Genomic DNA, 18,508 nt, shown 5'->3' on the forward strand with positions numbered 1-18,508 from the left:
CACCCCCAGACATATTATCACTAAGCATTTGTGTGAGAGTTGTTCTGAATCGTTGAGAATGCAAGAAAACGATCCAAATAGTCCATGTGGATACGTATTTGGCTTAACTGTCCCTGTGTTCTGATTCTTCTAGTTGTTGGAGGCATGTTGCTTCAGAATGCCATTTGACAAGGAAAGGAAAGAAAATTGTATAATGTATAGCTTGTCTAACTCCATAATCTCTGTTAGATTAGGATCAAAATCTTTTTTCCAATAACTAGTAATATTAAATCTTGCAGCTAACAGAATATATAAAACTAAGGCTCGGAAGCAAGCCAGAAATCTACCGAAATCAAAGTTCAGAATAGCTAAGGATGGACTAGGCATCGTTATAATCCCTGTTACTTCTGAAAACGGCTGAAAGATTAGCCAGTAGCTGCCAATGTTTTTATAGGACCATAAAATATGCAGTAGGGGGCCTGTATACCACATCCTCTCCAACATAGAGAGCTTTTGTTGGGGGGGACTTATAAAAGTGGTAGGAAAATGAAAATAAAACAAAATGAAATTTGTTTTATATTATTTAAACACTAAAGCTGGCCATTCACAGCTCAAATTTTGACTGATTTCTGATAAATCAGTTGAAATTTAAGCCATGGGTGATCTTGAAAGCATCTCCTGTTGCAACTGAGCCATGTGGAAAAGTATCAGCTGAACGGTGATTGCATCCTGTCAGATACAGATACTGTTTGGTAGTGCCATTGTATATAGGCAGCCCCAGGTACAGCAGCTGCTTGAATACAATAGCTCAGGGGTCTCCATACTTTTTAAACAAAGGGCCAGTTTACTATCCTTCAGACTTTAGGGGGGTCAGTGAGAGTAGAAAATGCCTCGGGCTTTGTGGTCAGTGGGAGTAAAAAAAAAAAAAAAATCACATAGTGCCTGTGGTCAGTAGGAGGAGAGATAATGCCCCATCATTGGTGTCAGTGGCAGTGCCCCATCATTGGTAATACTAAATGCTTTCTTCTCCTCAGTTTTTACACAGGAAAAGGAGGGGTATACTGACCACAACAGTATTAGTAGTAGCACATCACAGGATGTACCCTCGTGGCTAACAGAGGCCGGAGTCAAGAAAAGACTAGATAAGCTTAAGTGCCGGTTCACATAGGGGCGACTTGTCAGGCGACCTAGTCGCCTGACAAGTCGCCTCCCGTTCTGTGCTACGGAACCGTTCTAATAGGAGCGACGCAAGTCGCTCCGACTTAGAAAAAGGTTCCTGTACTACTTTGGGGGCGACTTGGGGCGACTTGCATAGACTTCTATACAGAAGTCGTTTTGCAAGTCGCCTCAGAAGTCGTTTGCAGGTCGCCTCGCTGAGGCGACCTGCAAGTCGTGCCGCCCCTGTGTGAACCGGCACTTACACAAATAAATCACCAGGACCAGATGGCTTACACCTGAGAGTCATCAAAGAACTAGCTAGTTAGCTTATAGCTAGACCATTGTTTCTAATCTTTGCAGACAGCATACTGACGGAATTGTACCAGCTGATTGGAGAAATGCCAATGTGGTACCACTATTCAAAAAAGGGCATAGACATACAGTGGCTTGCGAAAGTATTCGGCCCCCTTGAACTTTTCAACCTTTTGCCACATTTCAGGCTTCAAACATAAAGATATAAAATTTTAATTTTTTGTGAAGAATCACCAACAAGTGGGACACAATTGTGAAGTGGAACGAAATCTTTTGGATTTTTGAAACTTTTTTAACTAATAAAAAAATGAAAAGTAGGGCGTGCAAAATTATTCGGCCCCCTTGCGTTAATACTTTGTAGAGCCACCTTTTGCTGCGATTACAGCTGCAAGTCGCTTGGGGTATGTCTCTATCAGTTTTGCACATCGAGAGACTGAAATTCTTGCCCATTCTTCCTTGCAAAACAGCTCGAGCTCAGTGAGGTTGGATGGAGAGCGTTTGTGAACAGCAGTTTTCAGCTCTTTCCACAGATTCTCGATTGGATTCAGGTCTGGACTTTGACTTGGCCATTCTAACACCTGGATACGTTTATTTGTGAACCATTCCTTTGTAGATTTTGCTGTTTGTTTGGGATCATTGTCTTGTTGGAAGATAAATCTCCGTCCCAGTTTCAGGTCTTTTGCAGACTCCAACAGGTTTTCATCCAGAATGGTCCTGTATTTGACTGCATCCATCTTCCCCTCAATTTTAACCATCTTCCCTGTCCCTGCTGAAGAAAAGCAGGCCCAAACCATGATGCTGCCACCACCATGTTTGACAGTGGGGATGGTGTGTTGAGTGTGATGAGCTGTGTTGCTTTTACGCCAAACATATCGTTTTGCATTGTGGCCAAAAAGTTCGATTTTGGTTTCATCGGACCAGAGCACCTTCTTCCACATGTTTGGTGTGTCTCCCAGGTGGCTTGTGGCAAACTTTAGACGAGACTTTTTATGGATATCTTTGAGAAATGGCTTTCTTCTTGCCACTCTTCCATAAAGGCCAGATTTGTGCAGTGTACGACTGATTGTTGTCCTATGGACAGACTCTCCCACCTCAGCTGTAGTTCTCTGCAGTTCATCCAGAATGATCATGGGCCTCTTGGCTGCATCTCTGATCAGTCTTCTCCTTGTCTGAGCTGAAAGTTTAGAGGGACAGCCAGGTCTTGGTAGATTTGCAGTGGTCTGATACTCCTTCCATTTCAAAATGATCGCTTGCACAGTGCTCCTTGGGATGTTTAAAGCTTGGGAAATCTTTTTGTATCCAAATCCGGCTTTAAACTTCTCCACAACAGTATTACGGACCTGCCTGGTGTGTTCCTTGGTCTTCATGATGCTCTCTGCGCTTTCAACAGAACCCCGAGACTATCACAGAGCAGGTGCATTTATACAGAGACTTGATTACACACAGGTGGATTCTATTTATCACCATCAGTCATTTAGGACAACATTGGATCATTCAGAGATCCTCGCTGAACTTCTGGAGTGAGTTTGCTGCACTGAAAGTAAAGGGGCCGAATAATTTTGCACGCACCACTTTTCAGTTTTTTAATTGCTAAAAAAGTTTAAAATATCCAATAGATTTAGTTCCACTTCACAATTGTGTCCCACTTGTTGGTGATTCTTCACAAAAAATTAAAATTTTATATCTTTATCTTTGAAGCCTGAAATGTGGCAAAAGGTTGAAAAGTTCAAGGGGGCCGAATACTTTCGCAAGCCACTGTATTCCTGGGAACCACAGGCCAGTCAGCCTAACATCAATAGTAGGTAAATTATTGGAGAGCATGATAAGGGAATATATCCAAGAATTTTCTGATGAAAACAATATCATTAGTAATAATCAGCATGGATTTACGAAAGGTCGTTCCTGCCAGACTAATCTGTTAACATTCTACGAGGAAGTGAGCTGCCATCTAGATAGGGGAAGGCCTGTGAATGTGGTGTATCTAGATTTTGCAAAAGCATTCGATACAGTCCCCATAAGCGCTTAAACTATAAGCTGAGGTCTGCAGGCGTGGACCATAAGGTTTGTTCTTGGATAGAAAACTGGTTACAGGGGCGTGTCATGATATCGTTATTTATCATTACCCTTCATGATAAATAATGTGTCTGGAGTGGTAAGTGGGGTACCCTGAGGTTCTGTCTTGGGACCAATTCTGTTCAATTTATTCATAAATGACATAGAGGAAAGGATACATAGCTCAATCTGTTTTTGCGCACAATGCAAAAATAAGCAGGGCAATAACGTCACATCAGGATATAGAAATTTTACAGAAAGACCTGAACAAAATAATATAATGGGCAGCAATATGGCAAATTAGGTTTAATGTAGAGAAATGTAAAATAATGCACTTGGGGGCTAAGAACATAAACGTAAACTACTCATTAGGGGGCAGAACCTCTGGGGGAATCAAGAATGGAGAAAGATCTGGGGGTCCTAGTGGAAGACAGACTGAGCAACAGCATGTAATGTCAAGCTGCAGCTACCAAAACGGGCAGAATATTAGCATGCATAAAAAAGGGAATATACTCCAGAGATAAAACTATAATTCTGCCACTTTATAAAACTCTGGTCCGGCCACATCTGGAGTACTCCATCCAGTTCTGGTCACCAGTTCTCAGAAAGGATGAGCTAAACTAAATTTTTAACAAGGGGACTGGAGGACCTCAAATATGAGGAGCGACTACAAGCAATAAATTTATTCTCACTAGAGAAGGGACGCTTGAGAGGGGGCATAATAGCGATTTACAAATACCTCAATGGTGATCCCAGTATAGGAAAAAAGCTGTGAAAACAAATGAACCAAAGTATAAAATGAAATCTGCATGTGATGAAGTGTAAAGTCTTTGCTTGAAAATCATCAACATCCACCACCGTAAGAAAAGGATCTGCTATGAAATCACCATCACTTGCAGAAATGCTCGCTTACCAGCTAGTGCTTACCCCTCATTACAGGAGGTCAATCGCACATGTGGCTTAATACCCAACCGGGGCCTTGATAACGTCTATGGATCCTCCTATATCAATCCTCTTGACAAGCGATATCACAGGGGTATCCTTCCTTATTTCACCTCAATGTGAATCAAGCATAACTCCCAACTGTCCCTGATTTGGAGCAATGTCCCTCTGTACCTCATTTGTCCCTCATTTTGGTCTGATCTATATAGTTGTATATAAAATGCACTTTTTATCTTTCAAAAAGTGTTTCCCAGTGCTAAACCTTTCATCCAATTTATAAATTGCTGCATTTGTACATTTTAAAAGCCAATATAAAGGAATAGTAGTGGTAAAAAAGTCCTTGTGGATTTCATGAACTTTTTTTTTGTGGTTAATTCTCCCTTAAGGGGGTGTGGCAGGGGGCGTGTCCTATGGCCACATACGTTTGTTAGTAGGTGTCCCTCATTCCCGTCTCAAAATCTGGGGAGGTATGGATTCAAGGTCTCAATGCACTTATTGTCCCACTATGATCTTTTAGTTTTCATTTGCCGTGGGAAATGGAACTCCTGTTCTCCTCTGTCTTTTCACTAGCTTTACTCCACCTCAGAAACGTACTTCCTGTATGTGACATACATGAAGTTTCTGCGGTGGTTTTCTGCTGGTTTTCTGCATTGCAGTAGTGTGGTTTTCCATTTGAAGCTACTGGCCTCTTTCTTGGCCATCACTTTCAGTTTGGCTATACAAGACAGGCTTCTCTCATCCCCTTAAATGCTCTGTTCAGTGCTATAGAGACAATTTGTCTGCTTTCGTTGCATTGAAGGAAGTGAAATAATTATCTGCTGTAGCCATTCACTTAATACTAACTTATCTATTTTGGTGTTACATGGTTTGGATTTACTGCCCTCTGAATGTTCCTATATTTTTTTCTTCCAGAATGAAGCTCGAAGCACTGACGGACAAAGATCCAGGTGCAGATGCTGACAGTGATGAGGATGAGGATCCCAGCCATGTGCCCAGTATAAATGAAAGCAGTAATGCTGTACCTAAAATTAGAGATGGGCATAGAGAATTACTACTACCTTCAAGCCAAGGAATTGAAGCAGATTTGCCAACCAGCCAGCCTCAGCCTGTAGCAGCTCAAGCAGCTTTGGAAGATGAAGAATTAAAGATAGAGGAATTTGACAGTGACTGAACTTGTCAACATTGGCCATTTGCAGGACCTTTTGCCTCTACTGACCTCATTGAATTGGGGTCTAAATGGACATATTTATATTGCTATAGCCCCATAGGTGTCTTTTGACAAACATTTCAGTCATAGCATCATATTTTTATTGGTCAAAGAGAACTCTGGTTACAAGATATTTCATGGTGAAACAACCAGCGCAGATTTTGTGTTTTATGTCTGCACTGCTCGTGTGTACAGATGTAGTATTCTCTTCAGCTGAATAGTCACAAGGGTATTGCAAGGTGACAAATATACAATGTGAACGGTAGTTTATTTAATTCTGCGCTAAACTATTTTTGTAAATAAAAAAAAAAAAACAACCTTTTTTTTTTCCATATTTATTTTCAGTGACTATAAAATGGTCATTATTTTTCAAAGCAAATCTAAAGCATGTAATGTTGTTTTTGTTTCTCCAAGTCTGCTTCGTGTACTTAATACATCTATTGCCACAATGGTACCCAAAAACATAAAAAATATTCCTGTATCTGATAGGGTGGGTTGCAATCTCGTATTTACTAAGGAGTGGTGCTGTGCATAAACTATAATATCACAGCTTTTATGTTTATTTAAAACCCATGGAGCTTTATACAGTAAAACCTTGGATTGTGAGCATAATTTGTTCCGGAAACATGCTTGTAATCCAAAGCACTTGTACATCAAAGCAAATTTCCCCATAAGAAATAATGGAAATTTAGATGATTTGTTCCACAACCATTTATTCATAAGTCCTTCAGTTTATAGTCCATATAAAAAGATTATAGCAATGTGATAAGTTGTGTAACCATAAAATGTCCATCCACAAATGGAAGCTTCCACAAGGGGATTAGAAGCAAAATCCAGCAGGAGCTACAGAATATAAAAGAGAAGAGAGGCGCCTCTAAATGTAGCAATACGGTTACATTTAATAAAAGTACAAAACATTTAGCAACTCACATGGCTGATAATTAAAAGAGGCACATCTAAGTATGCAGGCATCCGGGGTAAAGCTGTCCACATAGACCGTCCTCCACACCACTGGCTCTCACCGCTGTCAGTCTGCAATCATGATCAGGAAGACTACCCTGCAATAGAGCAATTTGAAAGCGACGCTTGAAGCGCTCGTGGAAGGTAAGATGTCGATGGTGGTGTGGAGAATAGTCTATGTGGACAACTTTACCCCGGATGCCTGCATATTCAGATGTGCCTGTTTAAATCATCAACCATGTAACTTGCTAAATGTTGTACCTTCATTAAATGTGTAACCATATTGCTACACTTAGAGGCACCTCTGTTCTGTCTATCAAGACATCGCTTGTATTCCAAATGTATTTAAAAATGTTGCTTGTCTTGCAAATTGCTCTCAAAGGTTTTACTGTAATTGTTTTTTTGAATGCCCAGCCTTTTTTATAGTAGAACAGAAGGGGAGCAGAGAAATGAATGCCGGGTGGGTGTTTTTGTGGACTTAACTATTAGTCTGTACACAATTGCAGTTATGCATGAATGCTGTTTTCCAAAATCATTTTTATCCCAACTGGACTTTCCAGCTCTCTATACCAGTGGTGACAACTGTCTAAGGCCCCTTTCACACTGTTGGACCGTTCAGGTCTGCCTGTCAGTTTTGTCGGCGGACCTGAACGGGCGCTCCGTGCTAGTCTATGGAGCAACGGATGTCAACGGTGACCTATCTGCTGACATCCGACCCGGTCCGATCCGCTAAAATGAAACGGATGCCCCTACGTTCCCATCCGTCACTATTGGATCGGGTGAGATCTGATGAAAACGGACATGCTGTCCGTTTTCGTCCGATCTCTCCATAGTAACCAGCGGTGCTCGACAAGCCCCTCCCTGCTCAGTGAGCAGAGAGAGGGACCTCTCATCCGCCAGCTCAGCGGAGATCAACGGAGAGATCTCCCGCTGAGCTGGCGGACAGAGGCGGACTCCGTGGCAGTGGATCTGCCTCGTGAGGATGAAGCCTAAGAGAATTAAAATAATATATGTAGCGCTTCAGTGAAACAACTGATATCTATCTATCCTATCTATCTATCTATCTATCTATCTATCTATCTATCTATCCACATTGTATATGTTAGTAGATTTTTCATAAAAGTACTACATATATTATTTTTATTTTTGAATGGACCTTATTTTCGTGTTTTGTGTGTGCAGCACCCACTATTGATAACTTTATTGGAAAAAAAAAATCTTATTGCAACTCCAAGTGTGGAACTTCATTTAACCAAGATATAAATTCCCCTTACCTTTTTGTAAGATTTCCTCTCATTTCCTGTTGTATTTTTTTTAGGATAGAAAGTGAAGGGAAATCGCTTCAGCTAAACAAGAAAAACCTAATAGAGGTCTTTCTCTCTTTCTTATTATATCTATTAAAAAAAAAAAAAGGGAAAAAAAATATGTTTTGGCTATACATATGCGCGCGTGCACACATACACACACTAATTTTAACTTCAGTGATCAAAGCCTACACACAGTACATTTTTAGCAAGGCTCCAGCTGCTTTAAAGGAAATTTTGTAGTGAGAGAATACAGTATGCAGTATGCAAGTGTGATTAAAGGTCATCAGTGGCAGCCCCCATGTTTCTCTTACATGTTTTAAAAGGCAAAAAGAGCTGCGCTACCTAAACATTAAATGAGCAAAGATTCTTCAAGTAAACCATATAGGTAAGTGTCCATAAAATTTTGTTGTGACAAATAAGTGAAGATTGTCACACCACAACAAAAGTGCACCTCCACCACATAGAAAACATGCTTACCAGATGGTAAGCTTGAAAAGCTTGTGGCTAATACCACCCCTTCAACCTCTGCATTGCTGCAGAGGTTGGAGGGGTGGGGGGTCAGCCTGTCAGTGCTCAGACCAAACGCTGCACTCTGCATCAAGTTGGTCTGCATGCCTGTTATCCCATAAGGAAGCTGCTTCTAAAGATGATGCACAAGAAAGCCCGCAAACAGTTTGCTGAAGACAAGTAGACTAAAGACATGGTCTACTGGAACCATGTTCTGTGGTCTGATGAGACCAAGATAAACATATTTGGTTCAGATGGTGTCAAGAGTGTGTTGAGGCAACCAGGTGATGAGTACAAAGACAAGTGTGTCTTGCCTACAGTCAAGCATGGTGGTGGGAGTGTCATGGCCTGGGGCTGCATGAGTGCTGCTGCATTGGGGAGCTACAGTTTATTGAGGGGAACCATGAATGCCAACATGTACTGCCACATACTGAAACAGAGCATGATCCCCTTTGTTCGAAGAGTGGGCTGCAGGACAGTATTCCAACATGATAACCCCAAACACACCTCCAAGATGACCACTGCCTTGCTAAAGAAGCTGAGGGTAAAGGTTATGGACATCCACCAGCTGCATGATGTCATCATGGAGGAGTGGAAGAGGACTGCAGTGGCAACCTGTGAAGCTCTGGTGAACGCCATGCCCAAGAGGGTTAAGGCAGTGCTGAAAAAAAAATGCCCAAATGCCAAATATTGACTCTTTGGGCACACTTTGGACATTTTCACTTAAGGGTGTACTCACTTTTGTTGTCAGCAGTTAATGGTTGTGTGTCGAGTTATTTTGAGGGGACAGCAAATTTACACTAAATGCAGGGAAGGTATGTGAAAATAAGGCGTACAACACAGACACTCGGCGCCAGATCAGTCCTACGGTTCTATATGCAGTGTAAAATAATTAAATAAACAAACACTTGAGACTGTTAAATCCCACAATAAAACATGCAATATTGAATAAATAAATAAATATCCAAAAGTGTTAAGCAGCTGTTTAAAAAGGAAAAAATGGCATAAATAGATAGTAAAAAAGTCCAGCGATCCAAACTGGATCATAGAATACTAAAAACAGCGCTAAAAAAGCCACAAAAAGAAGTGTCACAGTGAGTGGCTAGAAACACAAATATAAAGCCGCTTACACACGAGTGGACTTTACGGCAGACTTTGCCCGGCGGACGGGATTTAGTCGGACAATTCGATCATGTGTGGGCCTCAGCGGACTTTGTTTTCTCAAAAGTTGGACGGACTTAGATTTGAAACATGTTTCAAATCTATCTGACGGACTCGAGTCAGGTCGAAAAGTCCGCTCGTCTGTATGCTAGTTCGACAGACAAAAAGCCACGCTAGGGCAGCTATTGGCTACTGGCTATGAACTTCCTTATTTTAGTCCGGTCGTATGTCATCACGTACGAATTCGACGGACTTTGGTTGATTGTGTGTAGGCAAGTCCGTTCATTCAGAAAGTCCGTCGTAAAGTCCGTCGGGCAAAGTCTGCCATAAAGTCTGCTCGTGTGTACGCGGCATAAGTCTATATGTAGAAGGTAATGATGATGACAGTACAAAGTTTTTCTAGGTGTAGAATCACTGATGTCCAGGGGTGCACCTTTCACCAGAAAGAAAACATGTTCCACCACGTGATGCACACTCCCCAAGGGGGTCAAACTCACCAGAAGCCAATTTTAAAAAGGCATTGGGTAAGGTACTCAGCCTCCGCTTCAATAGTTAGTCATCATCATCAGCAGGTTTCACTGGTAAGGGGGCTCCATATATATCATAAAACACAAGAGCAACACCGACATAGCGTAATCCTGTTTATTCATGTAAAAAAAACCCTATACAGCAGTGTTCCCCTAAGGGCGTGACCTACACGATGATCCGGAAGTGACACTTTCGCTCCACTGTCTATTACCTTCTACCAGGAAGATAGTGTGGTGTCTGCAGGGAAGCACACATTCCATCCTGGACGGCTAGACATGGTGACAGCGCCCTCTGGGCTTACTTATTTGCTTATCTCAAACTGTTACAATGTAGTGAGGAACGTTACAATGTTCCTCACTGGTGCTCCTGGCTCCTCCTGTTGCCGGTGTGCCACCAAAGGAAGCCGCTTCCTACGGTTGCACACCTGCAGGCTCGATCCTAAGCCACGCTGCTTACATTCATAGACACACACCCAAAGGCTCCTGTTTCTATCAGCAGAGCTTGAGAGCAGGGAGAACCCCTACACAGAAGGGCACAGCACTGGATTGAGTGAGGACTCAGGTAAGTATAAGGGGGTTGACTTGAGTCGCACCGCTTAGAACGGTTCCATTGCTGTCAATGGGGTGCGACTTGAGCATTCAAAGTCGCATGACAAGTCGCGGCAGTGTGAATGGGCATTTAGCCAAATCGGCGGCAATTGCGGGCAATGGCACCATCCAAATCGGTACAACGCTGTATTTGCAGCGCCACACCGATTCCCACAAGTAGTTTCTGTACTACTTTTGGCGATTTTGGGGTTCGATTTCCATAGACATCTCTGCAGCAACGCGCACAGATGTCTCTGAAATTGCCCACGAATTTGGGACTGACATGCGGGAATGAAATTGTGGGCTTAAAGAGGAACTACAGCCTTTTCGTTCTCCTCCCCCACTCCATTTTTTTCGCTGCTTACCTTTGACATCCTTCAGCACAATAAGCATACTTACCTAGCCATCAGATCCAGCGTTGAGCCGCTGGGTTCCTCCTCTCTGCAGCAGCTGCACGGGTCTGGTGCCGCCATCTTGTTGGGTGTCTGGGTGCAGGTGCCGCTTGGCCCACCCCCCTCCTCTTTGCTGAATGGGACTGCATGTCATGCATCTCAGGAGGCACCTGGGGCACCCCGTCATTTGCCTAGGCGGATTCCGCAAACCGGGGGGGTGACCCCCCTCGTTTTTTGTGATTCCGACCTGACATGTTTGATATTTATTCACTTGATGCAGCCCATCATTTATATTTTACTGAATAAATTGGGTATAATATTGTGTTTGTTTGCACTAAAATAAATTTTAGTGTATTTTTTCCTGAATATATATGTTTGACAAATAAATGCGCAAATATCGTTTTGATTCTCCCGGGTCTCTGCTTTCAGAAAATATATATTTTTAGTTTACATGAATCTCTAGCAAAAAAAATGCACATAATTAACATATATGTGAAAAATTAAAAAAACGTGTCCTGGTAGACAAGTGGGAGTGGTAGACGAGTAATTAAAGTATAACTAAAGGCAAAACTTTTTTTTTGTTTTTGTTTTGGGTAGAGGGAGAAGGATTAGAACCCTTGTCAGTTTTTTTTGCTGTCTGTGCCCCCATTAGGGAGATTTCCCCTCTCTAATTTGTCCTGTTTACCATTATCATCGAAAGTGAAAGTAAAAGAAAATCCCAACTTTTGGGTTGTTAACCTTCCAATAGGGATACTAATGCTGGTGACCTGGGGGTCCCTAAGGCATTCACTCAGGTCTCCGGTGAGAACCCCAGATGGTGTGGAACTACATATCCCAGCAGATTAGTTAGTAAGGTGTATGGGGAAGTGTTATCACCCCTGTCAGGTCGGCTTATATCTGCCGGAGTCCTGCAGGAGAGATTTCCCTTGGCTTCTGGGCCTGGAGAAGCAACAGGAAGTGAGAAGAAACCTCTGCAATGTCAGGGAAGCACAGGTGTCCCCATTGGGTGATTTCTCCTCACCTTTTCTCCTGGTGACAACATTTTGGATGTCACTTTCTGTGACACCACTCCGTGTTCTCAGCAAATTCCTGGAATTCCTCCTTAAAGTGTCCCTCCATCTATGTCACATGGAACCTCCTGTCCCGCTCCGCAATAATGGCGCCTAGGCTGGGGTCCCCTTTAATGTCCCTTTCACCAATTCATGTGAACCAAGCTTAAATTAAATTTGAACGGGGTATAGCGCTCCCTGTGGGATTATATGGGATAATGCAATGGGGGGTGGGGGGGTTGGTTAATGTAGTCCCTAGTTTTCCTAGTATAGGCTATACCACAGGCAATTAGTGCTAAACTAAAGGTAATTTATCCAAGAGTGATTTATCCCCTCAACCGTAACCCCTATGTGTGGTGCCTGTTACCACCAAAATATATATATATGTGAACACACTAAATAAGGTGTGTGTATACTAAGCACCTACATCTATGATGTGTCTACACCCAGAAACCACCACAGATGATAATGGCTTCAGTCACACCCATAAACATAAACATAAAGGTGTACCTCTACCTAGACAGTGCAAATATATACAAATTAGTTGATATTATAGTGATCAAAGTCCAGTGAACAATAAAAGTGCACCTCTGCCTAATTAATGCAAATACAAATCAATTAAAAATCAATTAATAATTAGTGATCATAGTCCATAAAGTGATAGACCTCTTCAAAGCCAGTGTTCAGAAATGTATTCTTTTCAAGAAAACCGTGACTTTTGTGCTCCCCTTCAAGGGTCCCCACTCACCGAATCCAGCAACCCCAGAAGGGGCAAACAGCATAGAATATCACGACCACGATCTCCTCTCCACCACGATCATATAGGCATCCAAGGTGATCTCCGTATTATTGGTTAAAGGATATTCATAGTGGTTCCCTCATAGAGAAAAGGAATAGAAGGCTCCCATGGTGTAGTAGGTAAAAAGTTTTTTATTCACAAAACTCCATAAAGATACTCCAAAATGTTTAAAATAAAATACATTAAGTATTAAACTAAAATAAAATCTAAAATAAAAGAATCCAGCAATAACGTATCATCACAAGGTGCAGGTACGTGCTTTCAAACAGGCTAGTGTGGAAGTGACAGCGTACCGCTGGTTGGAGATGTTTGCACTCCACCTGCGTTCCAAGCAAGGTCTGTACCTGGAAGTGACGTAACGTGCGTGGCGCCGTCGTACGCATTTCGTCATTGACGCCTTCATTGACGTCTTCTTCATATATAATAATATATGTGCAAAACTACGTATAAATATGTGCAGATGTGAATAAAGCAAAATCCATATAAAGTCCAAATAAAATGTAAAGAATATATATATTCAAATCCTTCTATGGGAATTTTTTTTTTTTCAGGTGCAGTGAGCCACAGACGCTCCAAAACTTTGCAGGTGCAAATCAACACCCCCATGTGTCCCCACTCACCAAATGACCCCCAGCTTTAGGGATGAGGACACTAATGGGGACCCTAGTTCTGGTGACCTGTGGATCCCCCAAGGCATTCTCTTAAAGGGGTTTTAAACCCCTGTGTTTTTTCACCTTAATGCAACCTTAATGCATCCTATGCATTAAGGTGAAAAAACACCTGCCAGTGACTGGCCCCCCCCTTTTTACTTACCTGAACCCTCGAACTTGACCCGGCGGGGACACGTTGTCTCTCTGCCCGGGGGTTCCCGGCTCTTGATTGGATAGATTGATAGCAGTGCAGCCATTGGCTCCTGCTGCTGTCAATCAAATCCAATGATGCGAGCGCCGGGGGGGCCGGGTGGCTATGGACTCAGGAGCGCGCCCGCGAGGTAACCCCCTCAGGGAAGCGCTTCTCCTAGGGGGTTATCAGATGTAGGGAGGAGCCGCAAGAGCGCCGGGGGACCCGAGAAGAGCGGGCTCGGGGCCACTCTGTGCAAAATGAGCTGAGCAGGTATGACATGTTTATTATTTTATTTTAATTTTTTTAATTTACCTTTACAATCACTTTAATTTGTAGGGATTTCCTCTCACTTCCTGTTTGGCTATGAGACAGGAAATGAAGGGAAATCTCCCCAATAGGTCCCAGATGGCAAAAATAAACCTTACAGGGGTGATAACCCTCCCTTAAGCTGGCCATACACCTGTAGATTATCTGCAGATTTTCTATGGTTAGATAGAAAATGTGCAACAGATCTCTCCATGTTCGCTAAACTGTGTGGATGGGGGAATCTCCCACTTTTTCCATCTAACCATAGAAAATCTGCAGATAATCTATAGGTGTATGGCCAGCCTTACTCTATCCGGAAAAAAAAAAAGAAGTTTTTCCTATAGTTCTGTTTGAACCTTGGTGGTGAAGCTGTAATGGGAGAATATACCCTCATTGAACTTGCTATAAAACCCTATTAACAGAAATGGATGAAAGTGAAAGCCGATGAGGTGTTGTGTATGGTGAGGAGGGGGCTGGCTGTCTTGTCACAGTCAGCAGATGACAGGTAGTGACCCAGGTGAGGGGGCGGGGCCCGGGCTGGTGTCACGTGACAGAGGAAGGGAGAGGCCACGTCTGTGTATTCGGGGATCGGAGGGGGGGGAGAGCCGATCACTGAGCCGGGATCCGACCACTCTGCACAGCCGGTGAGATCCATAGGGAATGGGATCCTTATAGAGGCGGGATGGTACTTCCTACTAAAGTTTGATGACAGGTGACAACTTTGGTAGGAAGTGGTGAGGTGTCACCGTGTGGGGTGTCCTGGGGGGTCTGTGCAGGGATGAGTGTTGTGTATATAGACAGTGTCCTCCACCTTTATTTCCTGACCCCCATCTGATCACTCTGGGAATACTATACAGGTGTACATAGTGACAGATCTGATTGTTACATTCATACTTCTGAATCATAACATGAAATGACATTTTCCTGTAGCAGGAAATGAAGGCGGTGCGGTGACACAATGGGCGCTCTGTGTCTTGTTGACATTCAGGGTGGTCATCATGTCCTGCACTGTAACTAAAGTTATACAAATCATCCAAACTGTTCACCAAAACCCAGGAAAGTTTTTAGTGTTGAAATTCTTCATCTAATATGAACGCGGTAATACCCCCAAAATGCTGCAGCTTACCAATTCTTAGATTGGGCGGCTGCATTCGTTTTCTTTTTTTAGGCGTTATTTCCTTTATTTTTACCGGGTGATCCAGCCAGTAAGTCTGTTGTTTTTCAATAGAACAAGCTGTCCTGTAGATATAGCAGTTAGAGGGACGGGGCAAACCATTTACCACTGACAGGGGTGATTACAGTGAGTTTATGAAAAAACCTTTATCCCAAAAAGGAAAAAAACTGTTTGCTGTAACTGCGTATAAAGTGAGAGCTGGAGTTTGGCTTCAGTTTGTTAGTGTAGCTAAGTCTGCTAGTACAGTGAGGGGGAAAAAAAGTATTTGATTTGCTTGCTGATTTTGTACGTTTGCCCACAGACAAAGAAATGAGCAGTTAATCATTTTTAGTGGTAGTTTTATTTTAACCACTTAAAGACCAGCCGCCGCAGTTGTACTGCATTACACGAATCGCCGTCATTGTACGTCGCTTTGTGTAATAGATAGAGCAGGCGCGCTCCTGTGCGTGTCGCCGATGGGCACGATGCGCACCGCCCACCCGCGATCGCTCCACACAGAGGCAGAACGGGGATCTACCAGTGTAAACACGGCGCATCCCTGTTCTGACAGGGGAGCTAAGAGTGATTAGGAACAGCGATCTCTCTCCTTCTCTAGTCAGCCCAGCCCCCATATATTATAAACACCTCACAGGGAACATAGTTATTTGATCGCCCCTGGTGTTAACCCTTTCCCGGCCAGTGACATTTTTACAGTAATCAGTGCATTTTTATAGCTCTGATCGCTGTATAAATCTCAATGGTCCCAAAAAAAGTGTCTGTCTGACCTGCCGCAATGTCACAGTCCTGCTAAAAATCACAGATTGCTGCCATTATTATAAAAAATAATAATAATAAAAATGCCATAAATCTATCCCTTATTTTGTAGACTTTATAACATTTGCGCACACCAGTCAATATACGCTTATTGCGATTTTTTTTTTTTTTTTTTTTTTTTTTTATTTATTTATTTTTACCAAAAATATGTAGAAGAATACATATTGGCCTAAACTTTTTTTTAATATTTTTTTTTTTATATTTTTATTATAGCAAAAAGTAAAAAATATTGTTTTTTTTTTTTCAAAATTTTCGTTCTTTTTTGTTTATAGCACAAAAAATAAAAACCGCAGAGGTGATCAAATACCACCAAAAGGAAGCTCTATTTGTGGGGAAAAAAGGACATTGATTTTTTTTTTTGGGTACAGCGTTGCACGACCGCGCAATTGTCAGTTAAAGTGACGCAGTGCCGTATTGCAAAAAATGGCCTGGTCATTAAGGGGGTAAATCCTTCCGGTCCTTAAGTGGTTAACAGTGGGAGACAGAATAACAACAAAAAAAAGCCAGAAAAACATATTTAAAAATTGATTTGCATTTTAATGAGTGAAATAAATATTTGACTCCTTTGCATAACATGACTTAGTACTTGGTGGCAAAACCCTTGTTGACAATCACAGAGATCAGACGTTTCTTATAGTTGGCAAACCAGGTTTGCACACATCTCAGGAGGGATTTTGTCCCACTCTTCTTTGCAGATCCTCTCCAAGTCATTTATGGTTTCGATGCTGAAGTTTGGTAACTCGAACCTTCAGCTCCCTCCACATATTTTCTATGGGATTAAGGTCTGGAGACTGGCTAGGCCACTCCAGGACCTTAATGTGGTTCTTCTTGAGCCACTCCTTTGTTGCCTTGGCCGTGTGTTTTGGGTCATTGTCATGCTGGAATACCCATCTACGACCCATTTTCAATGCCCTAGCTGAGGGAAGGAGGTTCTCACCCAAGATTTGACAGTACATGGCCCCGTCCATCGTCCCTTTGATGCGGTGAAGTTGTCCTGTCCCCTTAGCAGAAAAACACCCCCAAAGTATAATGTTTCCACCTCCGTGTTTGATTGTGGTGATGGTGTTCTTGGGGTCATAGGCAGCATTCCTCCTCCTCCAAACAGGGCGAGTTGAGTTGATGCCAAAGTGCTTGATTTTGGTCTCATCTGACCTCAACACTTTCAACCAATTCTCCTCTGAATCATTCAGATGTTTATTAGCAAAACTTCAGATGGACCTGTACATGTGCTTTCTTGAGCAGGGAGACCTTGCGGACACTGCAGGATTTCAGTCCTTCAAGCCATTTGTCCCTCTCCCCTCACATGCACAGATGTGCCACAGGGCTCGGGTACCGAGAGAGCTCTGCGGCACATTTGCACATATGCAGGGTTCTCCACACATGCACAAAAGACTGGCAACAGGGAAGTCCGAAACCTTCCTTGCGTTTGCATGTGCGTGTAAACCATATGCAGAGATGCAGGCACTGGCATCTTGGGTAAGGGAAATGGACAGTGAAGCCTTCCGGCTTCACATCCGTTTTCCTACTGTGCATGCGTGAGCTGTACCGTGCTTTCTGAACGGTCCTGTGGTCTTCTCGGTCTTGTGTGTATCCCAGAAGACGGTGAAGCCAAACATCCTCATAAATTGCTGCAGCGATCTGACCCATAAGTGGGAGCTGGTACCTGTCAAAACCAAGTGCCCGCTCCCCCCCTGGGGGGGGATGCAAACAAGGGGAACTCACCCTTTTGGGGAAGTTCCACTTTAAAGCTGAAGTTTAGGAATGCTCTTTATTGGATACTTACATTGGTCCAGCTGGGCACAGTATAAGTATGTATATGTCGTACTTGAGGGATCTCCAGGGAAGCTGACCTGCACTGTAGTAGTGGGTGCTACTACAGTGATCACACAATCCTCCAGGTCCAGTGCAGATGCCCTTCTACAGAGTGGTCACAGGGGATTGCTCACTTGGCACTGCTGCCATTTAGCTGCCATGTTTTTTAATGAATACAAGGTGCTCTGTCATTTAACATGGTGATAATGACTCTACTGGTCCTCCTCTCCACCTCATCCAATCAGAGATCACTTTGTATTCATGTGAAAAAATAAAAGGCGTTCTGTGAATGGTGCAAATGCCAAGCAAGCATCCCACTGTGATTACTATAAGAAAAGGAAGCCACTCGGCATGGGACCTAGAAGATCGCTGCTATCACTGTATAAGTGCTGACCAATACAGTGATTGTCAGCTTCCCCACGGATCACTTAGGTGTGAGATATAAATACTCTCATTGTGATAAGCTGGACCGATGGAACTATGGCAAAAAAAAAAAAAAATCATACCTAGACTGGCTTTAAAGTTTAGCTAAAGGCAAAACTTTTTTTTAACCTCTAAAATATTGAACCACCACACGGCAACCACGTGCTTTGCAGATCAGCTGCCCCTTCACAAGAGAA

General features: G+C 42.8%; 2 protein-coding genes across 2 annotated transcripts in view; both read left to right on the forward strand.

Annotated features, from left to right (window-relative positions):
* RAD17 (RAD17 checkpoint clamp loader component) overlaps positions 1–5,967 on the forward strand; it is a 42,335-nt gene extending 36,368 nt beyond the window's left edge. Inside the window, exon 17 of the mRNA XM_073624426.1 lies at positions 5,356–5,967. Coding sequence (XP_073480527.1) covers positions 5,356–5,614 — 259 coding nt within the window. The 3' untranslated portion in view covers positions 5,615–5,967. The remainder of the gene's footprint in view (positions 1–5,355) is intronic.
* An 8,610-nt stretch (positions 5,968–14,577) lies between these two features.
* CCDC125 (coiled-coil domain containing 125) overlaps positions 14,578–18,508 on the forward strand; it is a 63,203-nt gene continuing 59,272 nt past the window's right edge. The window contains exon 1 of the mRNA XM_073624428.1: positions 14,578–14,733. The gene's annotated coding sequence lies outside the window, so the exon portion shown is untranslated. The remainder of the gene's footprint in view (positions 14,734–18,508) is intronic.

The sequence above is a fragment of the Aquarana catesbeiana genome, linkage group LG01 (genome assembly GCF_042186555.1).
Source record: "Aquarana catesbeiana isolate 2022-GZ linkage group LG01, ASM4218655v1, whole genome shotgun sequence".
NCBI lineage: Eukaryota > Metazoa > Chordata > Amphibia > Anura > Ranidae > Aquarana > Aquarana catesbeiana.